We start from the raw sequence: 22,763 nt of genomic DNA, 5'->3' as shown, positions 1-22,763 counted from the left end.
ATTGTTGTTACTGTTCTTTGCAAAGGAATGGCATGAACAAGTGCCAGGGATATATGCTATATGAGTGTTGAACTGGGATACCAGTTAATAAGCTAGACATAGCCCCCGCTTTCATGATGCTTGGCTGGAGTCTGTTGCGGGAAACTGTGAATTCCAAAAATAGTTATTGTTAGCAATTAGTAAAGGTAAAGACAAGTGTTGTAAATGTGAATAACGTAAGGGCGCAGCCTCCTCTGGTTACAGTGGTATTTTTTAATGACATTCATTTACTCATTCTTGCAATTCTGAGCATATGCTTAAGTTTCTTTGGGGCTTAATTATTTTAAGGGTGAGATGGTCATTTCTAGTACATTATTTAAATAATCTGTAGGGTCTTGTTATTATATTTTTGAAAATATACCATATTCCCCATGTTTTCTTCCTAGGTGACAACTGTTGATAGATTTCAAGGTCAACAGAATGATTATATTCTTCTTTCTCTTGTACGAACGAGAGCAGTGGGCCATCTGAGGTATGTAGGAGAAAACCTCCAAAACATTATTGAGCTTTATTACCTATTTTTATTTTGAACGTCAGTGGCAAAATAGTTCTGTAATTTTTGAAGTTTAATATTTATAATTGTTAAACATTACAGCAACTTCTGACGTTTTGTGTTAGAGTGTAACATGAGATTTCTTGGGTCATTCACCAGTATTGTCACAATTGAATTTTTTACTCTTGCAGTAATTATAACTCTTCTTATTTTTTGGTTCCATTCAGAGATAACATTTTATCATGAAATCATAACGAATCCTGTATCTGTTAGAAACTAAGCAATTAGAAGAGTAGAGTAGTAAAAAGTCTCTAGAAGTAAATTTTTCATATTGTAGGGTTTCTGATTTTTCTGTGCATATAATCTTTCAGCTTCAGTGTTAGGGGATAAAGGAGCCATTTGTTCTCTTAGGATTAAGAATTTTCAAAACGAACAATAATCTATTTTTATCATTTATCATGATGTATTTATGTTCCGGGAATAATATCTTCTTATTATAAAGCGGCGATTTATTTTTAGATAAACCTTCCTCTCATATGACTTATTTCATTGTATTGTTTTATTTGGCGATATAAAAAGAAAATACCCCAAGCTTCCAGTGTTGTCATTAAGTCAAGATCTATTTGAAGCTTCACTCACTTATCAAATCCCATTAGAATGATAACTTTTATGCAAGAGTAAGCAAAAAATAATAACTTTAAAAATTGTCTCAAGGTCATAGCATTGTGAAATAGTTCATTTGCCGTATTTACTGAAGTATCAAGCATGTATTTAGAGTCTTAACTCAAAATGTAGTTCCTTTTCCTTGGTGACATTTGTAACTCCTATCTGAATTGACCATCTTCTGGTTTTTTTTTTTTTGGTTTTTTTTTGGTTTTTCTCCGGTACCGGGAACCGAACTCATGCCCTTGCGCTTGCCAGGCAGGTGCTTTGCCACTGAGCTAAATCCCCAGCTCCTGAATTGACCATCTTTATGGCTTACTGATGTAATTTAAACCTCTGAAAAGCACACATTATGCATATATGAATACTGTTTCCTCCTTTTTCTTATTCTACAGTACTCTGACTTCGTAAAATGCTATTTTTTCCTTCATTTTTCAGAAAAAGAGACTGATGATAAAATGCCTAAAGGATTAAAAAGGAACAGGATTTTAGGGTTGTCTTGCATATCAGAATTTTCCAAGCACAAATACTTTATCTAAATTCATCTTTGTCTTTACCAAAATTTCCTTTTGAAAATCTGGGGGTCAGAGTGGTGGTGGTGTTAGAACACAGAGGGAATATGTTGATTTAACTGTGACTTATGATTCTTATCAGTTGCCCTGGTAGCTTAGTTTGAAGTATCTTAGTTAGAATCTTATCAGATTTCTTATGGAATATGTTAGATTATAGACCTCATCTTTCATGTCTTTTTTATAAGTAGGAAAATACTGGTATTTCAGGGCACCAAGGAAAACTATTTTAAGAATAGCTTTATTGAGATACAATTTTTATATTGTACAGTTTACCTATTTTAAGTGTATAATTTGGTGGTTTTCGTATATTCACAGAATTCTCCAACTATTTCCACCATCAGTTTTAGAACATTTTCATTGCTCCAACATGAAACCCAATAACTAGTAGCAAGTGGGCATCAGTCCTTGGCATCTACTCTGGTACTATCTGTCTCTGTAGATTTGCCTGTTCTGGATACTTAATATAAACAGGGTCATACAATATGTGTATATGTGTATGTGTGTTCATTTTTACTGGCTTCTTTCACTTAACTCAGTGTGTTTGAGGTTCATCGATACTGTAAGATGTAACAATACTTCATTCTTTTTATTGTTGAAGAATGTACTCTATCACATATATATCACATTTTATTTATTCATCAGTTGATACATACTTGTTTTTTCCCACTTTGTGACTATTAATAATGCTGCTGTGAATGTTCATTTCAAGTTTTGATGTGAACATTTGTTTGCTTTTCTCGTGGGTATAGATATAGGAGTAGAACTGTATTTAATTGTTTAAGGGATTGGCCATATCCTAGCCAAACTTGAACTTTATGTCTTCACTGGTATCCTTCTTCCTAAACTATTTCGAACTACAGTGCCTGTCGTGTTTCTTTTACCCACACCTTTTTCATCCTGTTTCGTGGGACCAGACTATCAGCACTAGTTCCAAGGACCTGTTTGAGGACAGTGTGGACCTGTTTAGAACCCTGAGTAATGAGATGCTTTTGGTCCCTTTTCCAGCATTCGTTATCGTTGTCTTTGGCTGATTTGGACAGCTCCGGTTTCAGTGGAAATTCTGTGACCTATACAGATACAATAGTGAGGCTGCAGCTTTTCTGTTATTTTCTTATTGTGGTTTTGACAGTGCTCTTTAGTGTGACAGTGTGTTGTTTAAGTGCTCTTCTTGTGCAGCCCTCTTTTGGGGACTAAGAAAGAGGATGATGGTCTTCATGACCCTCTGTTCAAGATAAGGCTCCAAGGAACCCACCCATTCATGCTACTGCCCTCTGCTTTTTTGTCCTGGTCTTTTTAGTGTATAATCATTCATTTAATAGGTAAGTTCATATAAACAGCATCCTACCCTACTGATATATAGTAGTAAACCTAACATATGTGAAAAAAATAAGCAGCATACATGTTATTAATCTTGAAGTGTGTTAATTATTTTTTTGTTTGTTTTCCAAAGGGATGTTCGTCGCTTAGTGGTGGCCATGTCTAGAGCTAGACTTGGACTATATATCTTCGCTAGAGTGTCCCTCTTCCAAAACTGTTTTGAACTGACTCCAGCTTTCAGCCAGCTCACGGCCCGCCCACTTCATTTGCATATAATTCCAGCAGAACCTTTCCCAACCACTAGAAAGGTAGGACAGAGTTCTTTCTTCATGGTATGGAGGAGTAGTATTCTCAGAGTGGGACATTTAGATTCTCTTATAGGTGAACACATTAGCTAATAACAGTCACTGATTTAGAATGTCCCATACACAAGGAACTGAATTAGATTTTTCTACATAAAAAATAATATCAGCTAACAATTAAGTACTTAGCATGTATCAGGCAACTAGTTCTTTACATACATTATCTCATTTCATCTCAGCAAAAAATGTGTTTGGTAAGCTTTCATATTAATCCTGTTGTATATATCAGTAAACCAAAGAGAAATCAAATAGTCCTGACTATGCATCAGTAGGTAGTGGAGGTTCCAAGATTTGAAAACCCAGGCAGTCGGAGGTTCATTTTACTAATCACTGTGTTATTCTTTTCTTCAGCTCTGTGAGGAAAACTTAGTTATTTACTGGTAACAGAGTAATTAACAGTTTAGTTATTAAGAAGCTCACATTTTGGGGAAATGGGCACACACACAGGCTTGGAGAGGTGGCATTCGGCTTCCTGCTTCCTCCTCTTTCTTTGTTTCCTCACCTACCAGTCTTTTTACTTCCTAGTTTATCCTTACGTTCTTCTTTGCACAGAGGCAAATAATTGTTTTGTTACAGTTTTCTTTTACGAAAGTTAAGAAATGTCTAGAAGGTCCATTACATTTTAAATAAAATTTTAAAATTTTTAACTGAAAAATGAAAGTTTTAAATTTTATAGTATACTTCTTACACCCCTTAAACATAAGATAAATTCTGTGTGTTTGTCTTAGAATAATGAAAATATTTTTCTTAAACTGCATTTTTGTTTTCATTTTAAGAAGTCCTGTTCGGACAAATAGGAAGAAAAGGTGGAATATAAGAAATGGCAGGCACTGCAGTTTGGACACCATGCTGTAACTGCCATTCTCAACCTTTTGTAAACTGGTTATTAAATAATTGGTCACTTGTAAAATTTTTTGTCTTAGTACATATTTTTTTTTACCTCTGTGGTTTTCAGAATTGGTCTCTACAGTAAGAAAACATAAGATTTTATTAATGACTCTAAGCAGAAAAGCTGTTTTTCTTTATTTTAAGGTGGTTTAAGAAGTAATACACATTTTATGTTGCCTTCATTTGCTTTTCTATTTTACACTGCTAGAGTAAGATTTTTCATATTAACAGAAACTACTCTATACAATTTTAGTCAGAGCTTTCTGTCCCAGACCTATTAAATTAAAGTCTATGGAGGCCAGAGCCCAGGGATATGCAATTAAGTTTTTCCCAAGTGATTCTGGTTGACAGTGCAGTTAAAAAAGAACATCTGAGCCAGGCATGGCAGTACACACCTGTATCCCAGCGCATAAGCTGGGGCAGGAAGATGGCCAGTTTGAGGCCAGCCATACTACATAGTGAGACGCTGTCTGCAAAAAAAATTTTTTAAATATTTACCTTCATGTCTGCATATTGAACAATAATACATGTTAACTGTTTATATGTTAGAAACACAAATAGGAAGAATTTTTTTCTGAATTATCTTGCATTCTGTCGTTGGAGTACACACAATATTAGAAACTACTACTTTAGGTCATTTTGATTTTTTTTCTCTATTCAAATGACTTCTTTTGTTAGTTCTTCAATATTAGTAATAGATCAAAACCCACCTTTCACTTACCAACCCAAAATTGTTCTAAAAGCTCATGACTCATACCTCTCCCAGCCTATACACTTTCTTAATTTAAATGGAGTTTGTACTCCATGAAATACTCATTAGATCCTCACACATGGACCTCACGTGTGTCTTCGTACTGTTCTTACAACCTCAGACCTTAACAGTGCTTATTTTTAAGAAAGAGAAACAGACTTCCATGTTGGTTTCTAGGACTTTTCAGTGGATATTTAACTGTACTTTTGCCTTCTTCTAGAATGGTGAAAGACCATCTCAGGAAGTCCAGATAGTGAAGAATATGCCCCAGATGGCAAACTATGTGTACAACATGTACCTGCATTTCATACGGACTACACATCATTATCACCAGGTGAGTTTCTGCAATGGACTGTTCACTTTTCTTGGAGAAATATTCTTCTCTTTCACAGAATGAATCTTTAAACTGGGGAATCAACTACAGTGCTCATTGTTATTCATGTAACGCTCTTGTTTTTAGAACATCTTTATATAAACTCAGTTTGGCATATAATAAAGTACCCATATTTAAAGTGTACAATTTGATATGTTCTGATATATGTACATACCTGTAGAGCCATCATAATCAGGATGATGAACAGATACATAAAGTTTCCTTGTACTACTTTGTCATCTCTCCTTGTCTTTCATCAATCTCTTACACATTTTCTAGACCTCCATTTATCTGAATTCCAGCACTACAGAAGAGTCTCCATTTTCTAGACATATATATAAATGAAATCATACAGGACATATTCTTCTGGTTACTACTATTTCTTACTTTATTTAGCAGTTAACTCATGTTGTGGGTACCAGTTTTCCATCACTTTTTTCTTTCTGAGGGGTCCTGTGGTTTGCCCACTCACTTGTTTGTAGATATCTAGGTTGTTTCCATTTGGGGCTGTTAGAAATAAAGCTACTATGAGCATTCTTTATAAGTCATTGCACTTTCTCTTGGGTAAGTACGTGTGAGTAGAATGATGAGATAATATGTTAAGTATATGTTTAGCTCTTTAAGAAACCACCAGCCTATTTTTTAAAGTGGCGCTGCCACTTTACACTCTTTTAACCCTGCGAGGCTTTAGTTGCTACTTATCCCCACACACACTTAATGCGGCATTTCTTTTTTATTTTAGCAATTCTGATGTGTGATGATCTAGTATGTTTTTTTAATTTATATTTATCTTTGAGCATCTTTTCATGTGGTTATTTGCCATCTGTGTATCTTCTTTGAAGATGTGTCTGCTCAAATTTCTTGTTCATTTTTTATCGTATTGTATATTTTTATTGTCATTGACTTGAGAGATTTTCATGTATTCTAGTTAAAATCTTTTGTCGGGTATGTGTTTTACAGGTATTTTCTCCTAGTCCATGACTTGTTTTTTCTCTTCAAATGTCTTTCAAAGAGCAGTTTTAAAATTTGATGTATAGTGTATAGAATAGTTTTTTAGAATTCACATTTTTACATCGTAAAAATATTTAGTTTAACCTCAAGCTACAAAATTTTTCTCCCAGCAGTTATATAGCTGTAGGTTTCATATTTACAGGTTCAGTATGTTTTGAGTAAATTTTTTTGTGTGGTTCCAGTACGGTTGGGTGCTGTTTGCATATGTACATCACATCTTGTACAGTGTTTCTCTATTGAATTTCTTGTCATCTTAGTCAAAAAAATAAATTAACCATGTACTGCATTCTGTTCTATATCTATGTGTCTGTCTTTTCACCATTTCCACACCACCCTGAGCACAGTAGCTTTACAGTAAATCTTAAAATTAGCATGGGTGCTTTAGATTTGTTCTTTTTCAAAAATTGTTTTTAGTATTATATTTTTTCTATTTTAGAATCAGCTGACCAATTTCTGCCCCTAAAACCTTGGTGCAGTTTAAGTAGGCTGTTTTGTGTGGTAGAATTGTTCGGGGACATTTTGTGGAGATTAGCATCTTAACAATATTGAGTCTTCCTTTCTATCAGTATGATACAGCTCATTGTTTATTTAGATGTCTGAGTTTTGTCATCAGTGTTTTAGTTTTTCACACACAAACCGTGCACACATTTTGCTAGCTTTTTTGCTGTTTCTCATATTTTTGTTGCCATTCTTTAAAAAATGTTGTGATTCTTTAAAAAATTTAAATTTCTGACAAACTAAAAAGACCACAAAGAGAGACACTGTGGCTTAGCTGCAGACTGCAGTGGCATCAGAGGAAGCTGCGCATAGAGAGCTCCTCCGGTTCTCTGGTTCGCTGAGACGGGTGCCTGTGCCTTGTTCCTCCTCGCCTGTGACAGGCTTCGGACTTGGCTCCTGACAGGGCTCCTTCTTTGAAATGGGCTTTTGAGTTAGTGTGGCAGTCAGTCCTATCAGCCACTGTTTTTTCTCACATTATAGCACGTTCCGATTCATATTGTTTTACTTTATAAAGATTTAGTATGTACTATGATCATTAGTATGTGACATATATATAGGTGAATTCCCTGATTTTAGCAGAATCTAGGTCATTTTTAGGAGAGGTGTAAAATCTGTATATAAAATGCCAATTTGTTTCCGAGAACACCAGGGTAAGTAAGCATGATCTATTAAAAGGATGTTGCTAAGGTGAGAAACTTGTATTTTTTTTTTAATTTGGGCTCATATTGGTGTCTTTTTTTAAATTAGACTTTCTTACAATTACCACCTGCTATGGTAGAAGAAGGAGAGGAAATTCCAAGCCAGGAGACAGAACTAGAAACAGAAGAAGAGGCCGTGGCTGCTCAAGATGACATCATACCCAGTCCAACAGATGCCAGCTGCAGTCCAGAGACCCCAGCCTCTCAGCCTGATTCCACCTCTAGTCAGGCTAAGGCTACCCTTGATCAGACTGAGATGAGCCCTAGTCCAACAGAAGTCATCCCTGCTTTGTGTGAGATGGCTGCAGTGTCAGCAGGACTGGCTGCTCCACTGGCAGAGGCTGCCACCCCTCAAGATGCCACACCCACCCTAGAAGAAACCAAGTAGCCAAACTGCAGCCTTTCTTGGGAAGGACATTTCATTCATGAAGTTATTTTTTTATATTTTACCTGTGCCCCTACTATTTAAAAGGCACCAACTGATGTTCAGTCATTGTTAATTGGTTTTCTTGTTATGTACATTTCTTGTACATATCTTTAAAAGTTGTATATGGACAACTTTTGTTTCATTTGTTTAATCAGAAAGGCAAAGAACCATTCCACACACATTTTGATCACTGAATATATCTGTAACAATATGCACATTAAAATAATTTTCTGTAGAACACATAAGACATATTTCATGTTTCTAGTAGACTTCTCCAGAGGAAAAAGATAGAACACGCTGGATTTAAGCATAAATGCCCTTGTGCCAGGGTCCAAATTAGGAGGAAATTGTCTCTGACATCATGCTCAAGTTCTGTTGCTTTTTTTCACTTCCCTTGCTTTCCACAAGGATTAACAGCTGTAAGATAAAGTTTCTCCATTGTATTAAAGAGGTCATCTGTACTTCTTTGCACAGAATCTGAGAATGTATTACGATCACCAAGAGCAGTGGCACTGAAACTATGGCTCATGGTGCAGCAGGCACACAGAGCCCTCCCTGTCAGCACGTGAGCCAGCTCACCCCAACAGCGTCAGATAACAGTTATTTTTTCTAAACTAAAACCTCAGTTTTCACGTTTAATTGCAATGTTGGCCCTTGGTGATGAGTAAGTGGGTGTGGGGTTGCAGTTTGGGCACTCGTCTCTAAAAGGTTTACCATCCCTGACCTGGAGTATTTGTTTATCTGTACGACCCACTTCAGACCTGGTGAATCAGGTTCTCATGGTTAGGACAGGTTCCTTACAGTTGTAATGTTTGTGTTGCTGATAGAGCAGTGTAGATGAGGCTGGTGAGGCTAAAACAGGATTTGTCATGTAGCTAACCCAGAAGACTGAAGTCATTCTGGGCAGGATGCAGGACGCTGAGTCTGGGTAGTAGTCAGCAAACTTCACTCCTCTGTGCGGAGTAGGAGTCTCCCAGTGCAGAGCATCTGAGTTCTGTGCCTGGTGTAGTTTTCATGGTAGATAACCAGTCAGAAGGAGACTTTCAGATCAAATGTGATCTGGAAGGTGGAAGGTACTAAGACCTTGCTACTCAAATGCAATTAGCAGACCAGCAGCAAGGGTATCAGGTTGATGTTTCTTAGAAATGCAGAAGTGTGGGCTCTACTCCAAACCTATTAAATCTATCTGTATTTCAACAGAGTTCCTCAGGTGATTCATACATACTTTCTGTTTTGAGAAACACTGATCTCAGATTACTGAGCTGTCATCACATCAGTGAGATTACAGTGGTAGAATCAACAGTGAGTGTGATGGATACTTTCCAACAAGTAACCTCTGCCTATAAAGAACCTGAGCATGGTGGCCAGAGCAGGAAAAAAGTGATGGGTACATATAGATGTGGAGAGAAAATTTACCCACCTTTCCCTATTTTGGGGGAAAAGTTACCTGCTAGCATGGGTAAGATGTGGACTGTATTATATCTACCTAAAGTTTTGACCATGCCCAGGGAATCTGCAGAAATAAGCAGGAACTACACTACTGTTGGAATCTGGTCCTGACAGGTTGAAAGAATGATTAATTTGTAAGGAAATTAAACGTAGATAGTCAAGTCAGTTTTTGAGTGACTAGTGCTTGACCCACTCATCCGGGCAGTGGTAGGTGTGAGTCCAGCTCAGCCATGTGTTCTGCTGCATGAGAGCACTTGTTTTCAGGTTGTGTGAGGAGATGGGAAGAAGTAAGAAGATAAGGGGGTGAAGGCGAGGAAACCTTACTAGGAAATCCTTGCTTGTTTTCAGAGTAAGGAGCAAGTCCGTTACATAATATCTGACATGAAAATTTGGAAGCAGGTGTTGTGGGCATCTGTATGAGGAATAGCACTCACGGAATTGTTTTTCATTTGTGAATGTGTGGTATCGGGCTAAGCAAGAGGGAAAGAAGCTTTGCTGTATTACTGTCTTTCCTGGAAAAGATTGATTTTTCTCTTTACCCTTTCGGGGATACAAATTACGATACCTGCAAGCAAAATAAGCAAACTATTAGGCAGATTTCTCAAGTAAACTATTTTTCAAGCTACATTACATTTTTTCCTTTGCCAACTGGTTTTTTACCACACAGTAAAAGCAAACATCTGTCAACAGAATTAAAAAGTTAATAATGACAGTGGGATTTTAACTTTAAATTTTTTTTTCACTGGGAAGGCCCGTGAATTGCAGTTGACTAAAGAATAGCGGGTATTTTTTTTAAAGAGGTGGAACCCAGAGTGCCTTTGTCACATCCCCATCCCTTGTAATTTTTTTTTTAATTTTGAGATAGAATCATAGAATTTTTTTTAAAAGTTTTAAGAAATTTTACTTCCTTAAATAATGAGGAATAGAATAAAGAAACTCAACCCTAATGTCAACTGAGACAGACACATAAAATCCAAATCCGCAGTCCCAAGGCAGTGTTGGTGTATATTTTAAATCAAGCATATAGGAGGGATGCTTCCCAGAGTGGAACTTTCTGTTGGATGTGCAGTGACTGCAGACAGGTGCGGTCGCCATGTGGCTTTCGGATCTGTGCTCCCAGTGCTCCCAGCCTGTCTTTCATACTTGAATATGTCATGATTTTGGAGTCTATTTTTAAAAGGAGATCAGGAAGATGTACACCAAGAAATGAGCATGAAATGAAGCAATTCAAGTATGGAGACTTTTTTCCCCCCACAAAATGCTGAGTTAGGAAAGTTCATTATCCGCAGCTGAAAATAAATAACCCCGTTGATTTGGGCAAATGAATGAGAAGATCTAAACATTATCAGGACTCTTGAAGTTGATGTGATGATAAAAATTGAGATGTTTTGCTAAAGACCAAGAGAAAATGCAAAAGTGGGTCATTTGTGCTTGTATTAAAAATGGAGTTTTGTTTTTTAATGACGAGACAGCTCAACCTTGTAAAACAAACTTTGGACTCACTAGGCCTAACTCAGATTTTGCCTAATTTGCTTATCAGCCTTTGGCTTTACCTTAGACAGATTTCATAACCTCGCTCAGCCACAGTTTTCTTAATCTGTAAAACAGGGAAGAGATCTGTTTGGGGTTTTACCAGGGTGCTCAGTACTAATCCTCTTCTCATTTGTTTTCCTAAAGCTTTGTGACAGGATATTGACAGTTGATTCCTCTGACTTGAGTTCTTAGCTCTGATGCTTTCTGGGAGCAGGGAAGATGATGAAGGAGACACTTGGGTGAGCTTTGCAGATCTGCTGAAAATAAAAGTCTACTAATTGAGACCTTGGAATCAGTCCATTGTAACACTGATGGTGGTCTCTGCAGAAATCATAATTCTAGAAAAACAGTGTGACTGGGGAATTCATCAGGTCCCATCGTGCTTCTTATAGATGGAGCCTGTCAATTCCGAATCTTTTACTGCCTCACCCTCAGATCTATATTGTTACATTTGCTTAGCTTTATGCCTGGAATGTTCCCCTATCTTGCAGTCATTCAAGTAGTGTTTTTACAGATGTTTCTTCAATTACAAGAACATACAAAAGATTTTTTTTTAAAAAGGACATATTGACCCTTTTGCACAAACTGGAAGAGCAATTAAACAGTGCCTCTTGCTTCCTATGGAAAGTGCTTGGCAGTTAGCCTTGGTAATTGTTAGGCAATCATGTTAATGGACATTTAAGAATAACAGAACTGGAGCTGTACTGAGCTCAGGACCGAAATGAAGATACGTGAGAATACTTCATGGCCTAATACTGGTTAGTGCCCGAATGGGGTGGATTTGTGTTGTTCTTAAATTTTTACTTTTATTAGTGGTATGTGTTTGTTGTACGTAGTGACTACATTCACGAGAAGTTGCACATGTATACAACACATCATAATTCTTTTTACATCACTTTCCCTGTTCTCCCTTCCCCTTTTCGGTCTCTTAGTCCCCTTCCCACTTGCAAAGTACCTGTCTCCCTACTTCCTATTATTTGTCTATTTTGCACTTTATGTATTTATACTTCAGGTTTCCCATACAGAAGCAACCAGGAAATATTTAAACTTGTGTGTCTGATTTATTTCACTAGCATTTTGGTCTCAGTAAGCATCCATTTTCCTACAAATGACTCAAATTTATCCTTAATGGCAGAGTAGGACTCCATTATGTACAAATACCACATTTTCTTTGTCCATTTATCTCTTGAGGGACGTACAGACTTTGCTGTGATGACTTGTGCTGCTATAAATGTGGTATGCATTATTACTGTAATATGGTGTCTTAAGCTCTTTCTGGAAGATACCTAGATGGGGCCAAGTGAGTTTTAATTAAATGGAATATGGAAACTTTCTTAGGGATAAACTCTAGTTTAGTCCTTGGAGCATGGCTCAGAATGCAGCGTGGTTATTGCTGATGGTGTGCTAGCTTTCTTTCCTTAATCCTCTACCTTTTGGGTTTACTTACTTCAGTGACCGCTTAAACTTTTGTGGGTTTTGTAACCGTGCGTGTTAAATGTATCAAGATGTTTGGTCCCATTATTTCTCAACATACATGATAGAAAACACTAGTTGTGAGAAAAATCTCTGAAAAGCATATTCTATGATCAAATAAATTTGAGCAACAAAATAAATTACTCCCCTTTTGTGAGATCGCAATGCATAGTTAGTGAATTAAAGGTTTTGAGTACTGCTGCTAGAATGAATCATTTTTAACTTTAACTTAGTATTTCTCAAACTTTGGATTAGACCATAGGAATTGTCTTCCCCCACCCCTCTTAAAATTATGTAGTAGCTATATCCTCAGAACATAGCTTGAGAGCCAGCATCATTGCTCAGCAAAAACTTGTACCCTCTGTAGAAAATAAAGACCAAGTACATTTTTTTTCCTGTAAGAGAACAGAGGTTAAGGTAACAGCCCAAAAAGGCAACCAGAGGTGAGTGATTTGTACAGAATGTAGTATTATAGTGTAATTTGTGAAGTGTCATGTGGCATTAATAACAATATTCTGAAAATGCAAATTAATGAAAGTTTAGTCAGTGTACCATGACATTCCTTCATGTGCACATCCTAAGAAAAGGTCACTAAACATTCTGCTTACATTCTCATTTGAGGCTCCAGAATTTCATGCAAAGCTTACCTTTTTCTTTCCTACCATACTATAACAGTTTGGATTTCCAATGCATCTTATTTTCTTTATCTGTTCTTTATTTCATAAGTTCAGATTCCAAAAAGAGAAAAGAAATATTTAATATAGTTAGTAGGGGTGGCCTAGAAAGAATGGAAGAAAATTAAGACAATTATAAAAAGAGTACAGGGGCTGGGGATTTAGCTCAGCAGCAAAAGCGCCTGCCTGGCAAGCGCAAGGTCGTGAGTTCGGTTCCCGGTACCGGAGAAAAAAAAAAAAAAAGATAGCAATAAAAAGAGTACAATTTCCCTACAAAATGTTTCAACTCAGAGGACCCCCAAAGTCATATTATAATCAGACATGTTGAATTTTTTCTTGGTTGATCCCCAGAAATGACTATGGGTCAAATCCCTTTTCATCTCTCTTTGATTTACTCTATATTTAACCTTTGTCTTTTAGTCTAGGTTCAGGAACCTCAGAGGTAGCATCTTTTCCTGGGAGGTTGCATGGATTAGTATAAAAGCTCTTTTGAGAAGCTGAATGTAGGAAGCTGTTTTTAAAAGTCCATCGTTCCAGACAGAAATTACTCATATAAAATACCATTTAAAGCCAGAATGGTAGCTAAAGTAGAAGACAAATAACTTACACTTTTAACATAAGTAATCCCAGCACTAGGGGAGGTTGAGGCAGGGAGATGGCAAATTCAAGCCCACCCTGGACAACTTAGTGACTTAGCAAGACCTTGTCTCAAAATATTAAGGGCTGGAGATGTAGTCCAGTGGTAGACCACTTGCCTTGCATATATAAGACCTGAGTTCAATTATTTGTACTAAAGCAAAACAAAGAAAAAGCTCTTCTACTTCCGTTCATTGGTTCATTTTGACCATTTTTGTTTGTTTTTCCTTTTTAGCTCAGTTATTCACAAATGGAACTAACATTAACTGTGTTACTGTATTCTCATTACCGCCTTTGCTTTTAGGGTCATCTTCTAGTGCTGGCTGATTTCTTCTATGACTGCCTCAAGCATAGCAATAGAAGAGGAATAGACTGGTTTCATTTGCATTTCATTTTGCTATTTGACTACCTTTCACAGAAGTGAATTAACTTCAGTGTAACAAAAAGTTGGAAGATGTCTCTAATTCTTGTGTATTTGTAGATCATTGAATGTCTGCTATGTACCAAGCAACAAAGCCAGAAGCAATACCATTGGTTTATAAATGAGAACATCAAGGCATTTGGTGATTTACCTAGAACAGACACCAGAGTTAGTTGAACTAGGACTAGACGTATGACTTTAAGGCAAGTTCCTTAACGTGCTGTTCTTAATTTTTTTCTTTCAATTTTTTTGCATTACATAATGATTAAATTCATTTTGGGAAATTGATACATGTTCATAACACATCTAAGTTCTTTTTATGTCCTTAGTGTCTCCCCCTTTCTGTCCATCCCTTGGTTTCCTTCCTATTTGCAATGTTGTTCTTGAAATTTATTTGCTTGAGACAGATTAAGATAGGATAAACACTTCAATGTTTTATATAAGACAAACCTACTAAAGATTTCCTACCAGGGTTAACTTAGCAGAGAAGACATGGTTGCCAAAATCAAGATAGAAAGTGTTATCATTTATATAAAAATGTCCCCCAAGGTCACAGGTGTTTAGAAGGTGATTGGATCATGCGGAAACTGTATGCATCAGTAAACTCATCCATCAGTGAGTCCAGTAGCTAAATGTGCTGTTAGGAGGAGGGGCTTGGTTGGAGGTGCTCTCCTGGGTGTGTGACATGGAGATGTGTATTTTTCTCCCCACCTCCTCTTTCTGCTTCCTGACTGCCATGGGGTGAACAACATTTTTCTACCATGCCCTTCAATCATGCCATTTCTGCCTTGGAGCCCACTAACCATGGACTGAATCCTCTGAAAACCATAAGCCAAAATAAACCTCTCCTTTAAATTGTGTCATGTATTTTGTTCCAGTGATGAAAAACTGACGAATTTCATTAGCAAAACTGAGGTTGTTGTAACTGTGTCTTGGCCATGTAGTTTGAAAAAGCCTTTGGAACTTGATTGTGGGAGAAATTTGGCAAGGTTTGGAGATAGCAGCCAAACGAGCCTTAACATGCTGTATGCAGAGAGTGATGAGAGATTCTGATCAGCACTAGAATGACTGCAATACTGGTAGGAATGTGAACACTAAAGGCCAGGTTCATGTGGTTCCAGCTGGCAATGAGGACTCTTGGAAATTGCAGCCTGGCAAAAAATTTGTCTGTCTTACTCATGTCCTAAGACTCAGAGGCTAATTTTAAAGGTGGTAGACTAGTTAATCGGTCGAGGAAATTTCAAGGCAGCCCAATGTTCAGGCTGTTGCATGAGTAATACTGGCTTCTTTTAGCCAGATCTACAATGAAAATCAGGAGCAAAAAGAAGATGTGAAAAGCTTGTAGTTTCACCAGGAAGGAATTACCTTTAAAGTCAGGATGTTGGAGAATGTGGTTGCTGAAAAGGCTAGCATTAAGAAGTCAAGTAGTTTCTATCAGGACAATAGGAAAGACATCTTAGGAATTGGCTAGATCCCACCCTTTGTAGGCTTAAAGGGTATAAAGGGCAAATAATTTTAAAAGACTTGCTTTGAGAAGGGAACCCAGGGAACTATTTGCTCGTAGCTCCCTTTCTTTATAGAATACCCTCATTCTACTTATTCTCTAGTATAAGAAATTCAGTTAACATATTCCATCTTCTTCTTCCCCCTCTTTTTTTCCAGTTCTCAATTTTAGCCAATTATATTATGAATTTTTAGTGATTATCTTTGTATTAATAAATATACTTGTAATTCTGTAACATAATTTAACAGCTTTAAATGATAGTTTTTAGCCCTGAGCTACTACAAATGAGATTATAAATATCCTCAATCTGCTTTCCCACTCGTTTTTCCTTCATTATTTTTCTTTTTGAAACATGTCTTGCTAAGTTACTAAGTTGCCCAGGATGGGCTTGAATTTGCAGTCCTCCTGCCTCAACCTCCCAGAGTGCTGGAGTCACAGGCATGCACCACCAAGCCCAGATAACACTTTTTGGTTGTAGAACTACTTTACTTATATTTGGTATGGATTTTCTTTTTACATTACTCAGTATTGAAGGAGATTGGATTTTCCAGGATAGTTCCTGAAGGGCAGCTGAAAAAAATTCTGTTTGGGCTAGGCACCAGAGAAGTATTTTCTCTGTTGGCCGTAACTACATATAACTTATTTATGTATGTCTCCATCTAGTTTTTCCACATCCTGCGCTGCTTAGAATCAAACTGAGTCTAGGGAATTTCTCTGATCCAGCTGCTGCTAACAAAGCTTTGTATCTTCTTGATACAACACTTCAGAGAAGTGTGTAGTGCTGACTCTGATAGCTGATGCTCTGAGTTTTCCTCTTACACGTTTGTCTGCATATTGTTTCCCCCGCACCCTTGGCCTCCATCTTCTTTAGTATTGCATTTGCTCATTTGTGCCAGATCTTCTTAACTTTTGGCAGCTTTTTTCACTTATTTTGGAATATACAAATGTTCACTGTTTTCTGCTTTGGCTGAAAATGGTATTTATATTTTTATTTCATGCTTTCTTTGGAGCTTTTTAGTGATTTACAGCAGTTGGATGTAATTTTGGCTTTAAATTGATCAAATCTGATGGCCAAAATCAACTTCTCTAAAAATTATTGTAAAAGTAAAATTTTGGCTTAATAAACTTTTTTCCCATTAAAGTGGCTTTTAGAGGTCAGCAGGCATAGTGGAGTGATGTACAAAATGACCTAGGCATTGTGGCACATGCCTGTAACCCCAGATCTCTGGAAGGCTGTGGCAGGAGTATTCAAGTTTGAGCCAGCTGAGCAACTTGGTGACTCAGCAAGACTCTGTATTAAAGTTTTAAAAATAAGTAAAATGGGCTGAGAATGTAACAGTGCAAATGCCCTTTAGTCCATAGTAACACACACACACACACACACACACACACACACACACACACACACATAAAATGCAGACTTGGCATATTATTCTCAATAGTTTCTGCGAAGGATTTCAGGCTAACAGGATAACTCCCTTTGGATCTGATGCCAGCCATATGCAAACCACTTTTTCTGTTGAAAAGTTTGATTGAAGCATACTACACATTGAGAAGAGTGTATAAGTCATAGGTAAACAGCTTACTTTTTAAAATTAAGAGGTCACAATTGTGTAATAATCACCCAAATCAGGAAATAAAATATTGCAAGCTGCTAGAATTTCCCTGTTGGTCCCTGTACTTTTGCTATTCCCTACAAAAGAAAAACAATCATCACATCTCTGTATTAGTTTGGCCTGTTTTTTTTGTTGTTGATATAATTGGAATCATATAGAAAGTGTTCTTCATGTTTACCTATTAAAATACACTAGTTAGGTCAGTACATTAATTGAGCACTTTTTTCAAAAGGCATCCTTCTCTTAACTGGGTTGCATCATTTTTGTCATAAATGTGTGAATCTGTTTGTGCAATCTCTTTGTTTCATTGGTATATTTTCCCTTTCGAGGGCCAATACTCACTGTAGCTTTAGAATAAACTTTGATACCTGGTTTGTGTATCCTCTAGCTATATTCTTCAAGATTATAGGCCATTCTTAGTCCTTGGAAATTTTAGAATTGTTGTTGACTTCATATGGCAACAAGAGATTACATTCTGAACTGTGAACCTGGGAAAAGTGGGTATCCTGAGGTGGGAGCAGTAGAGAACACCGAATTACATGACTTTTTTTTTTTTTTTTGGTACTGGGAATTGAACTTAGAACCTTGCATTCACCAGGAAGGCACTTGTACCACTGAGCTAAATCCCTGGAGAAAACTGAACTGAAAGTAGGAACACTACTGGATGATGACACCTTTTACACACCTGGTCTGGCATACGTACCATCCTAGGAGAGGATTGGGAGTGAGGCAGCACTTCAGGAGCAGTCTGTCTAATGGAGAGGCACCGGATCACTCTCACCTCCCCACTGGGGAGAGGATCACTGTGAGGGAGACACTAGAAAGCCAGAGCTTCTGAGAAACTGAGAACTCCAAAGTGGATTCTGAGACAACACTGGCAGTGGGCATCGGGAATTTGAAAACAAATATGCCACTCTGATCAGGGATATGAATTGGAGTGCTGGTAGCTCTGTGGCCCAGTGACTCTGTGTGCAAGTGCAGGTGAGCAGTTTCTTGGAGTGGTGGGATCCTGAGGAAAGGAGAGGCTAAACTTATCCAGAAATAGTGGCCCATTCCTTCCGCATACACGGGGAGTGCTGTGCTTCCAGCACAAGCTGTGTGGGGAGACCCCCAACAGCCTCGCTGGGAATTGCTGAAGGCAAGGACTCCTGGGACAGCACCAATTTGGCAAGTTAGAGAGCAACACTCTTGGGAGAGCAACCAAAAAAGATTGCAGGCAGAGAAACAGTGGTACCCTGGTCAGAGGCAGTACAGAGATGTACTCACTGAGAGGCTTGTGGAAAAAACACAGGTGGCCGCAGGATTTTCCCTGCAGTAAAAGGAGCTGGAGTGAGAGGTCTCTGGTGGAAATCAGTAGAGAATTTGGAGCTGAGTCGGTATCACCACATCCTCTCCTGCTGTAGTAGTTAATTGATTGTGTCAACTTAAGTTTACAAGCTTAACTAAACTGGCTCAGCAATTCCTGCTAGTAAAGACTAGATTTGGGAGGTTTTTGCTGGGAAGAAGGGCTGCATTGGCTGTTGGACTCCAGATGATATGTGTTACTCCTTGGCAGAAACTTTGTCTACATTTTGCTCATGTCCAGAGCCTTTCCCTGAGACTAAGATTAAGGACAGTGGACTAAATGTGTAGAAAAAATTTTAGGGCAGTTGAATGTTGAGAGGGTGGCATGGCCACTCTTAGGGGCTTTTAGTCAGATCTATGTTGAGAATCAAGAACAAAGAGGCCAACAGAATGACTTAAAGCATTTTAAGTTTGGCAAGCAAGGAAGATCCAGTAAAGCTGTGGACTGCAAAGATAGAGCAGAGGAGATCTTGATTAATGAGAAGTAACAGAAGAATAGGAAAGATGACCTGAGGCCATCACAAGAAGCAGCAGGACTCCACCCTTTGCAGCCTCAGAGTTGTAGATCTTTAGGATTCTCTACATATATAGTTTTGTCATCTGTAAATAATAACGATTTTATTTTTCTTCAGTTTTTTTTTTTATCAATGTATTTTATTTTCTTTTTCTGTTTTACTGACCTGATGAAGGGCTTCAGTTTAATGTTGAATAGAGGTAGTCAAGAACAACTATCTTTATTTCTTGCCAATCTTAGAGGCAAAACTTTTAATATTTTAGCATCAAATATAATGTTTGCTACAGATTTTTGTATATATTTTTAACAGATGTTAAGAGGTTTTTTTCTACTCCTAATTTGTTAGGTGTTTGAGATTTCAACCATGAATAAATGTTGAATTAGGAGGAATGATATTTCTGTATCCATCATGATAATCATATGCTACTATCTTCTATGTTGTTAATATAGTAAATAACATGAATCTATTTTTCTATTGATGTATTTTTCTTCCATTTAGAGTTATAAATTGCCACTCTTCATGTGCCTAGTAAATTTTATTTTATGCTGTACGTCACAAATGCTATGTTGTTGAGAGTGTAGATTTTGTTTTCTTCCTGTGAAGAGTGTTGAAGTTTGTCCAGCAGGCAGTCACTTGTGGACTGCATCTATTTTCAGTAACATTTTCAAGCTTTGCTATGTAGGTATACAGTACCTTTACTGTAGGGCTACTTTAACTCTATTACTAGGTTGTGACCTTTTTGTGATTTTATTGGATGCCCCGGTTTTGCAGTGAAGTCTCTCTACTATGACTAGTAGAGAGGTAAACATTTCCTATTCTAGTGTGAGCTCTGCAAGTTGTGTAGCTTACAGCACTCAGACAGTTATTCCTTGCTTTATCTCATGGGGTTTCACCCCATGCATGTCCAAATCATATTCAGCCCACACTTCAGAGGACCCCACTTCAGATTCTAGAGCACTTTCTATGCCTGATACCTCCTTTCATTTACTCTGCCCACAAATTCTACCCAGCTCAGCCTTTCCAAATCTCTGCCTTGAAATCTGAGAATTTCTCCTTAGGTTCTCCTTCAAAATGCTACAACTTGGAAATTAACTGCTGGCCAGAGGCCAGGGGAATCATATGGTTCATCTTGTTTATTTCTTTCTCTCCAGGATCACAGTCCTATTTCCTGTTGTTCAGTGCCTGAATGGGTTGTTTCCTATAAGCTTTATATTTTTGTCTGGCTTTGTAGTTGATTATAGTGGGATAATAGATTACTACTTCATGATCAGCAGAAGTCTCACATCAGTTTTTCAAACATTAAAACAACTACATTCCTATGCTTGTACAAATAATTTCAATGTTACTAATATTTTGTTTAAGATTCTTGTATCTATGTTTATGATGTTTGCAATTATTAATTATAACTTAATTCTTTAATAGCATGCTGTTAATCATTATTTAATAACAAGTCATAATTAAGTAATTACTAATTATTACTGTTTATTCTTGTTAGAATGAGTATCAAAATTATTTTGACCTAAATTAAAGTGAGATGCATACTCTCCTCTATTCATTGGAGACATCTTTATAAAATTGTAATTATCCCTTTTTTAAGACCTTGTAACAATTCACAGCTAAAGATATTTAAGACCAGAGATTTCTTTGTGGGATTATTTTAAATTTTAGATTGAATTTATTTAGTAGTTTACAACTATTCTATTTTATGTGTCGATTTTAGTAATTTTTTTTTAGTAACTTGTCCTTTTCAGCTGAATTTTCAGGCATACTTTGGCAAAAGCAGTAGATAGTATTTTCATAGCACAACTACATATTCCATATGATACTTTCCTTAACATCCAGTTTAAAGTGTTCCCTAATTTCCATTGTGATTTCTTTTGTCTTGTTTTCATTGAAAATGTTTTGGAACTTTATAAATGTGATGGTCACACAACATTGGGAATGTAGTATTGCTACACAATTACTCACTTTCGAATGGCTAATTTTATGTTATTGCTTACGTTTAAGTGAATAATTTTAGGTTATGTTTGAATTTTATTTCAAAGACGTCATTTTTTAAAGAAATATTTTACTCAATTTCTTAGCATGTGGGAATTTTGTATTTAATTTCTAGCTGTCTTACAACTATAGTTTGCGAACATTTTCTGCATGATGATATGATTTTGAAATTCACCATGAATTGCATGATACATATTCTATGTGTATTTGAAAAGATTTTGGGCAGTGTGGGTGTTCATCTGTGTGTGCAGGTATGTGAGAGAGGGAGAGGGAATCATTTTGTTCATGCTCTTTATGTCTTTTTAAAATCTATTTTGTCAGTTACCTAGAAAGGAGTACTTTTTAAAATCCCAGTATGATTGTAAGTTACTCATTATTTTAGTTCTATTAAATTGTACTTTGTGTATTTTGAGGCTATGGTATTAAGAGCATACAAATATAGAGTTATTAGACATTCCTAATGGATAGACTATTATTTAGTACTGTCTCTTTTTAACTCAAGATAGGTTTGTTACATTAAAATCTGTTTCTGTTATGTATGTAGCTACACCAGCTTTCTTTTTCTTTTGTTTCACTCTCTTTCTATGCCCTTCTATTTAGGATTCTTCTGTTGTAAGCAACATATTGTTGGCTTTGGATTTGTTTTTACCCTACTTTTGCTAAGAAGTTATGCATTTCTCACAGAAGACATAAGACTCGTGGGTGATAAACGAAAGGCTGTGCCATTCACAGCGCGGCCACATGACATCAATGTGTGTATTTGCATCAGTTCCTCCTGCGCCCCAAGACCCATAGAAGTAACAGGCCCAGATGGATCCTGCACATTCAGTGGGCTGTGAGAAACATTAGGGAGGTTTTATAGCAAGCAGCAAACAAGCCTGCTCTTTGTCTTAGAAGGAGCCATTACCTCATCCCTTGGTCCTCTTGAGAACTGACCAGAGTAAGAGCAGCCTCATGAGAGCCCATGACCCTTGAGAAATGGGAGCTTACCTATTTCTCTATAATGCTGCCATTTTAGCTTCCTGTCTTTTGACAGTGTATTGTTACATTTGGAAGATGGACCTTTCATCATTTGGAAATGTCCATTGTAGTGCTGCTTCTGCCTCAAAGTCTACCTTGTGGTGTATTTATGTAACTTCTCTCGTTTTCTTTTGGTTAGATTTTTTTTTTTTAATGGCATAGTTTTTCTTGTCCTGTTGCTTGGCCATTCTATGTCCCTATATTTAAGATTTTTCTTTTGTGAGAAACATCTACTTATAAGTAGACAAACAATGTTTGTCTTTTAATTGAGTAGATAATTTTAACTGTATATACTTTAAAATTTTTACCTTTGTCTTTGATATTTATCAGTTTGTGTAGATGTACCTTGGTGCAGTCTGGATATTTCTACACGTCTACCTCCCAGCGCACCAACTCTGCTTTCAGCACTGCTGTACTTACTGTTAGGAATTTTAGTCAAAGTACTTTTCAGCTCTCTAATTTCTACTCTATTCTCTCTTAGTGAATTC

At 37.0% G+C, this 22,763-nt stretch overlaps 1 protein-coding gene across 1 annotated transcript in view; it reads left to right on the top strand.

The window, feature by feature from the left end:
* The window catches only part of Aqr (aquarius intron-binding spliceosomal factor), a gene marked incomplete in the record, with an annotated part of 89,935 nt that extends 81,382 nt beyond the window's left edge, over positions 1-8,553 (top strand). The window contains 4 exon segments of the mRNA XM_013512621.1: positions 426-511; positions 3,218-3,392; positions 5,306-5,419; positions 7,715-8,553. Coding sequence (XP_013368075.1) covers positions 426-511; positions 3,218-3,392; positions 5,306-5,419; positions 7,715-8,053 — 714 coding nt within the window.
* Between the last annotated feature and the right edge of the window lie 14,210 nt (positions 8,554-22,763).

The sequence above is a fragment of the Chinchilla lanigera genome, unplaced genomic scaffold (assembly GCF_000276665.1).
Source record: "Chinchilla lanigera isolate Chin_1 unplaced genomic scaffold, ChiLan1.0 scaffold00015, whole genome shotgun sequence".
Taxonomy (NCBI): domain Eukaryota; kingdom Metazoa; phylum Chordata; class Mammalia; order Rodentia; family Chinchillidae; genus Chinchilla; species Chinchilla lanigera.
Note: the sequence above shows the minus strand (reverse complement) of the source record. Positions and strands in the feature narration are given on the sequence as shown.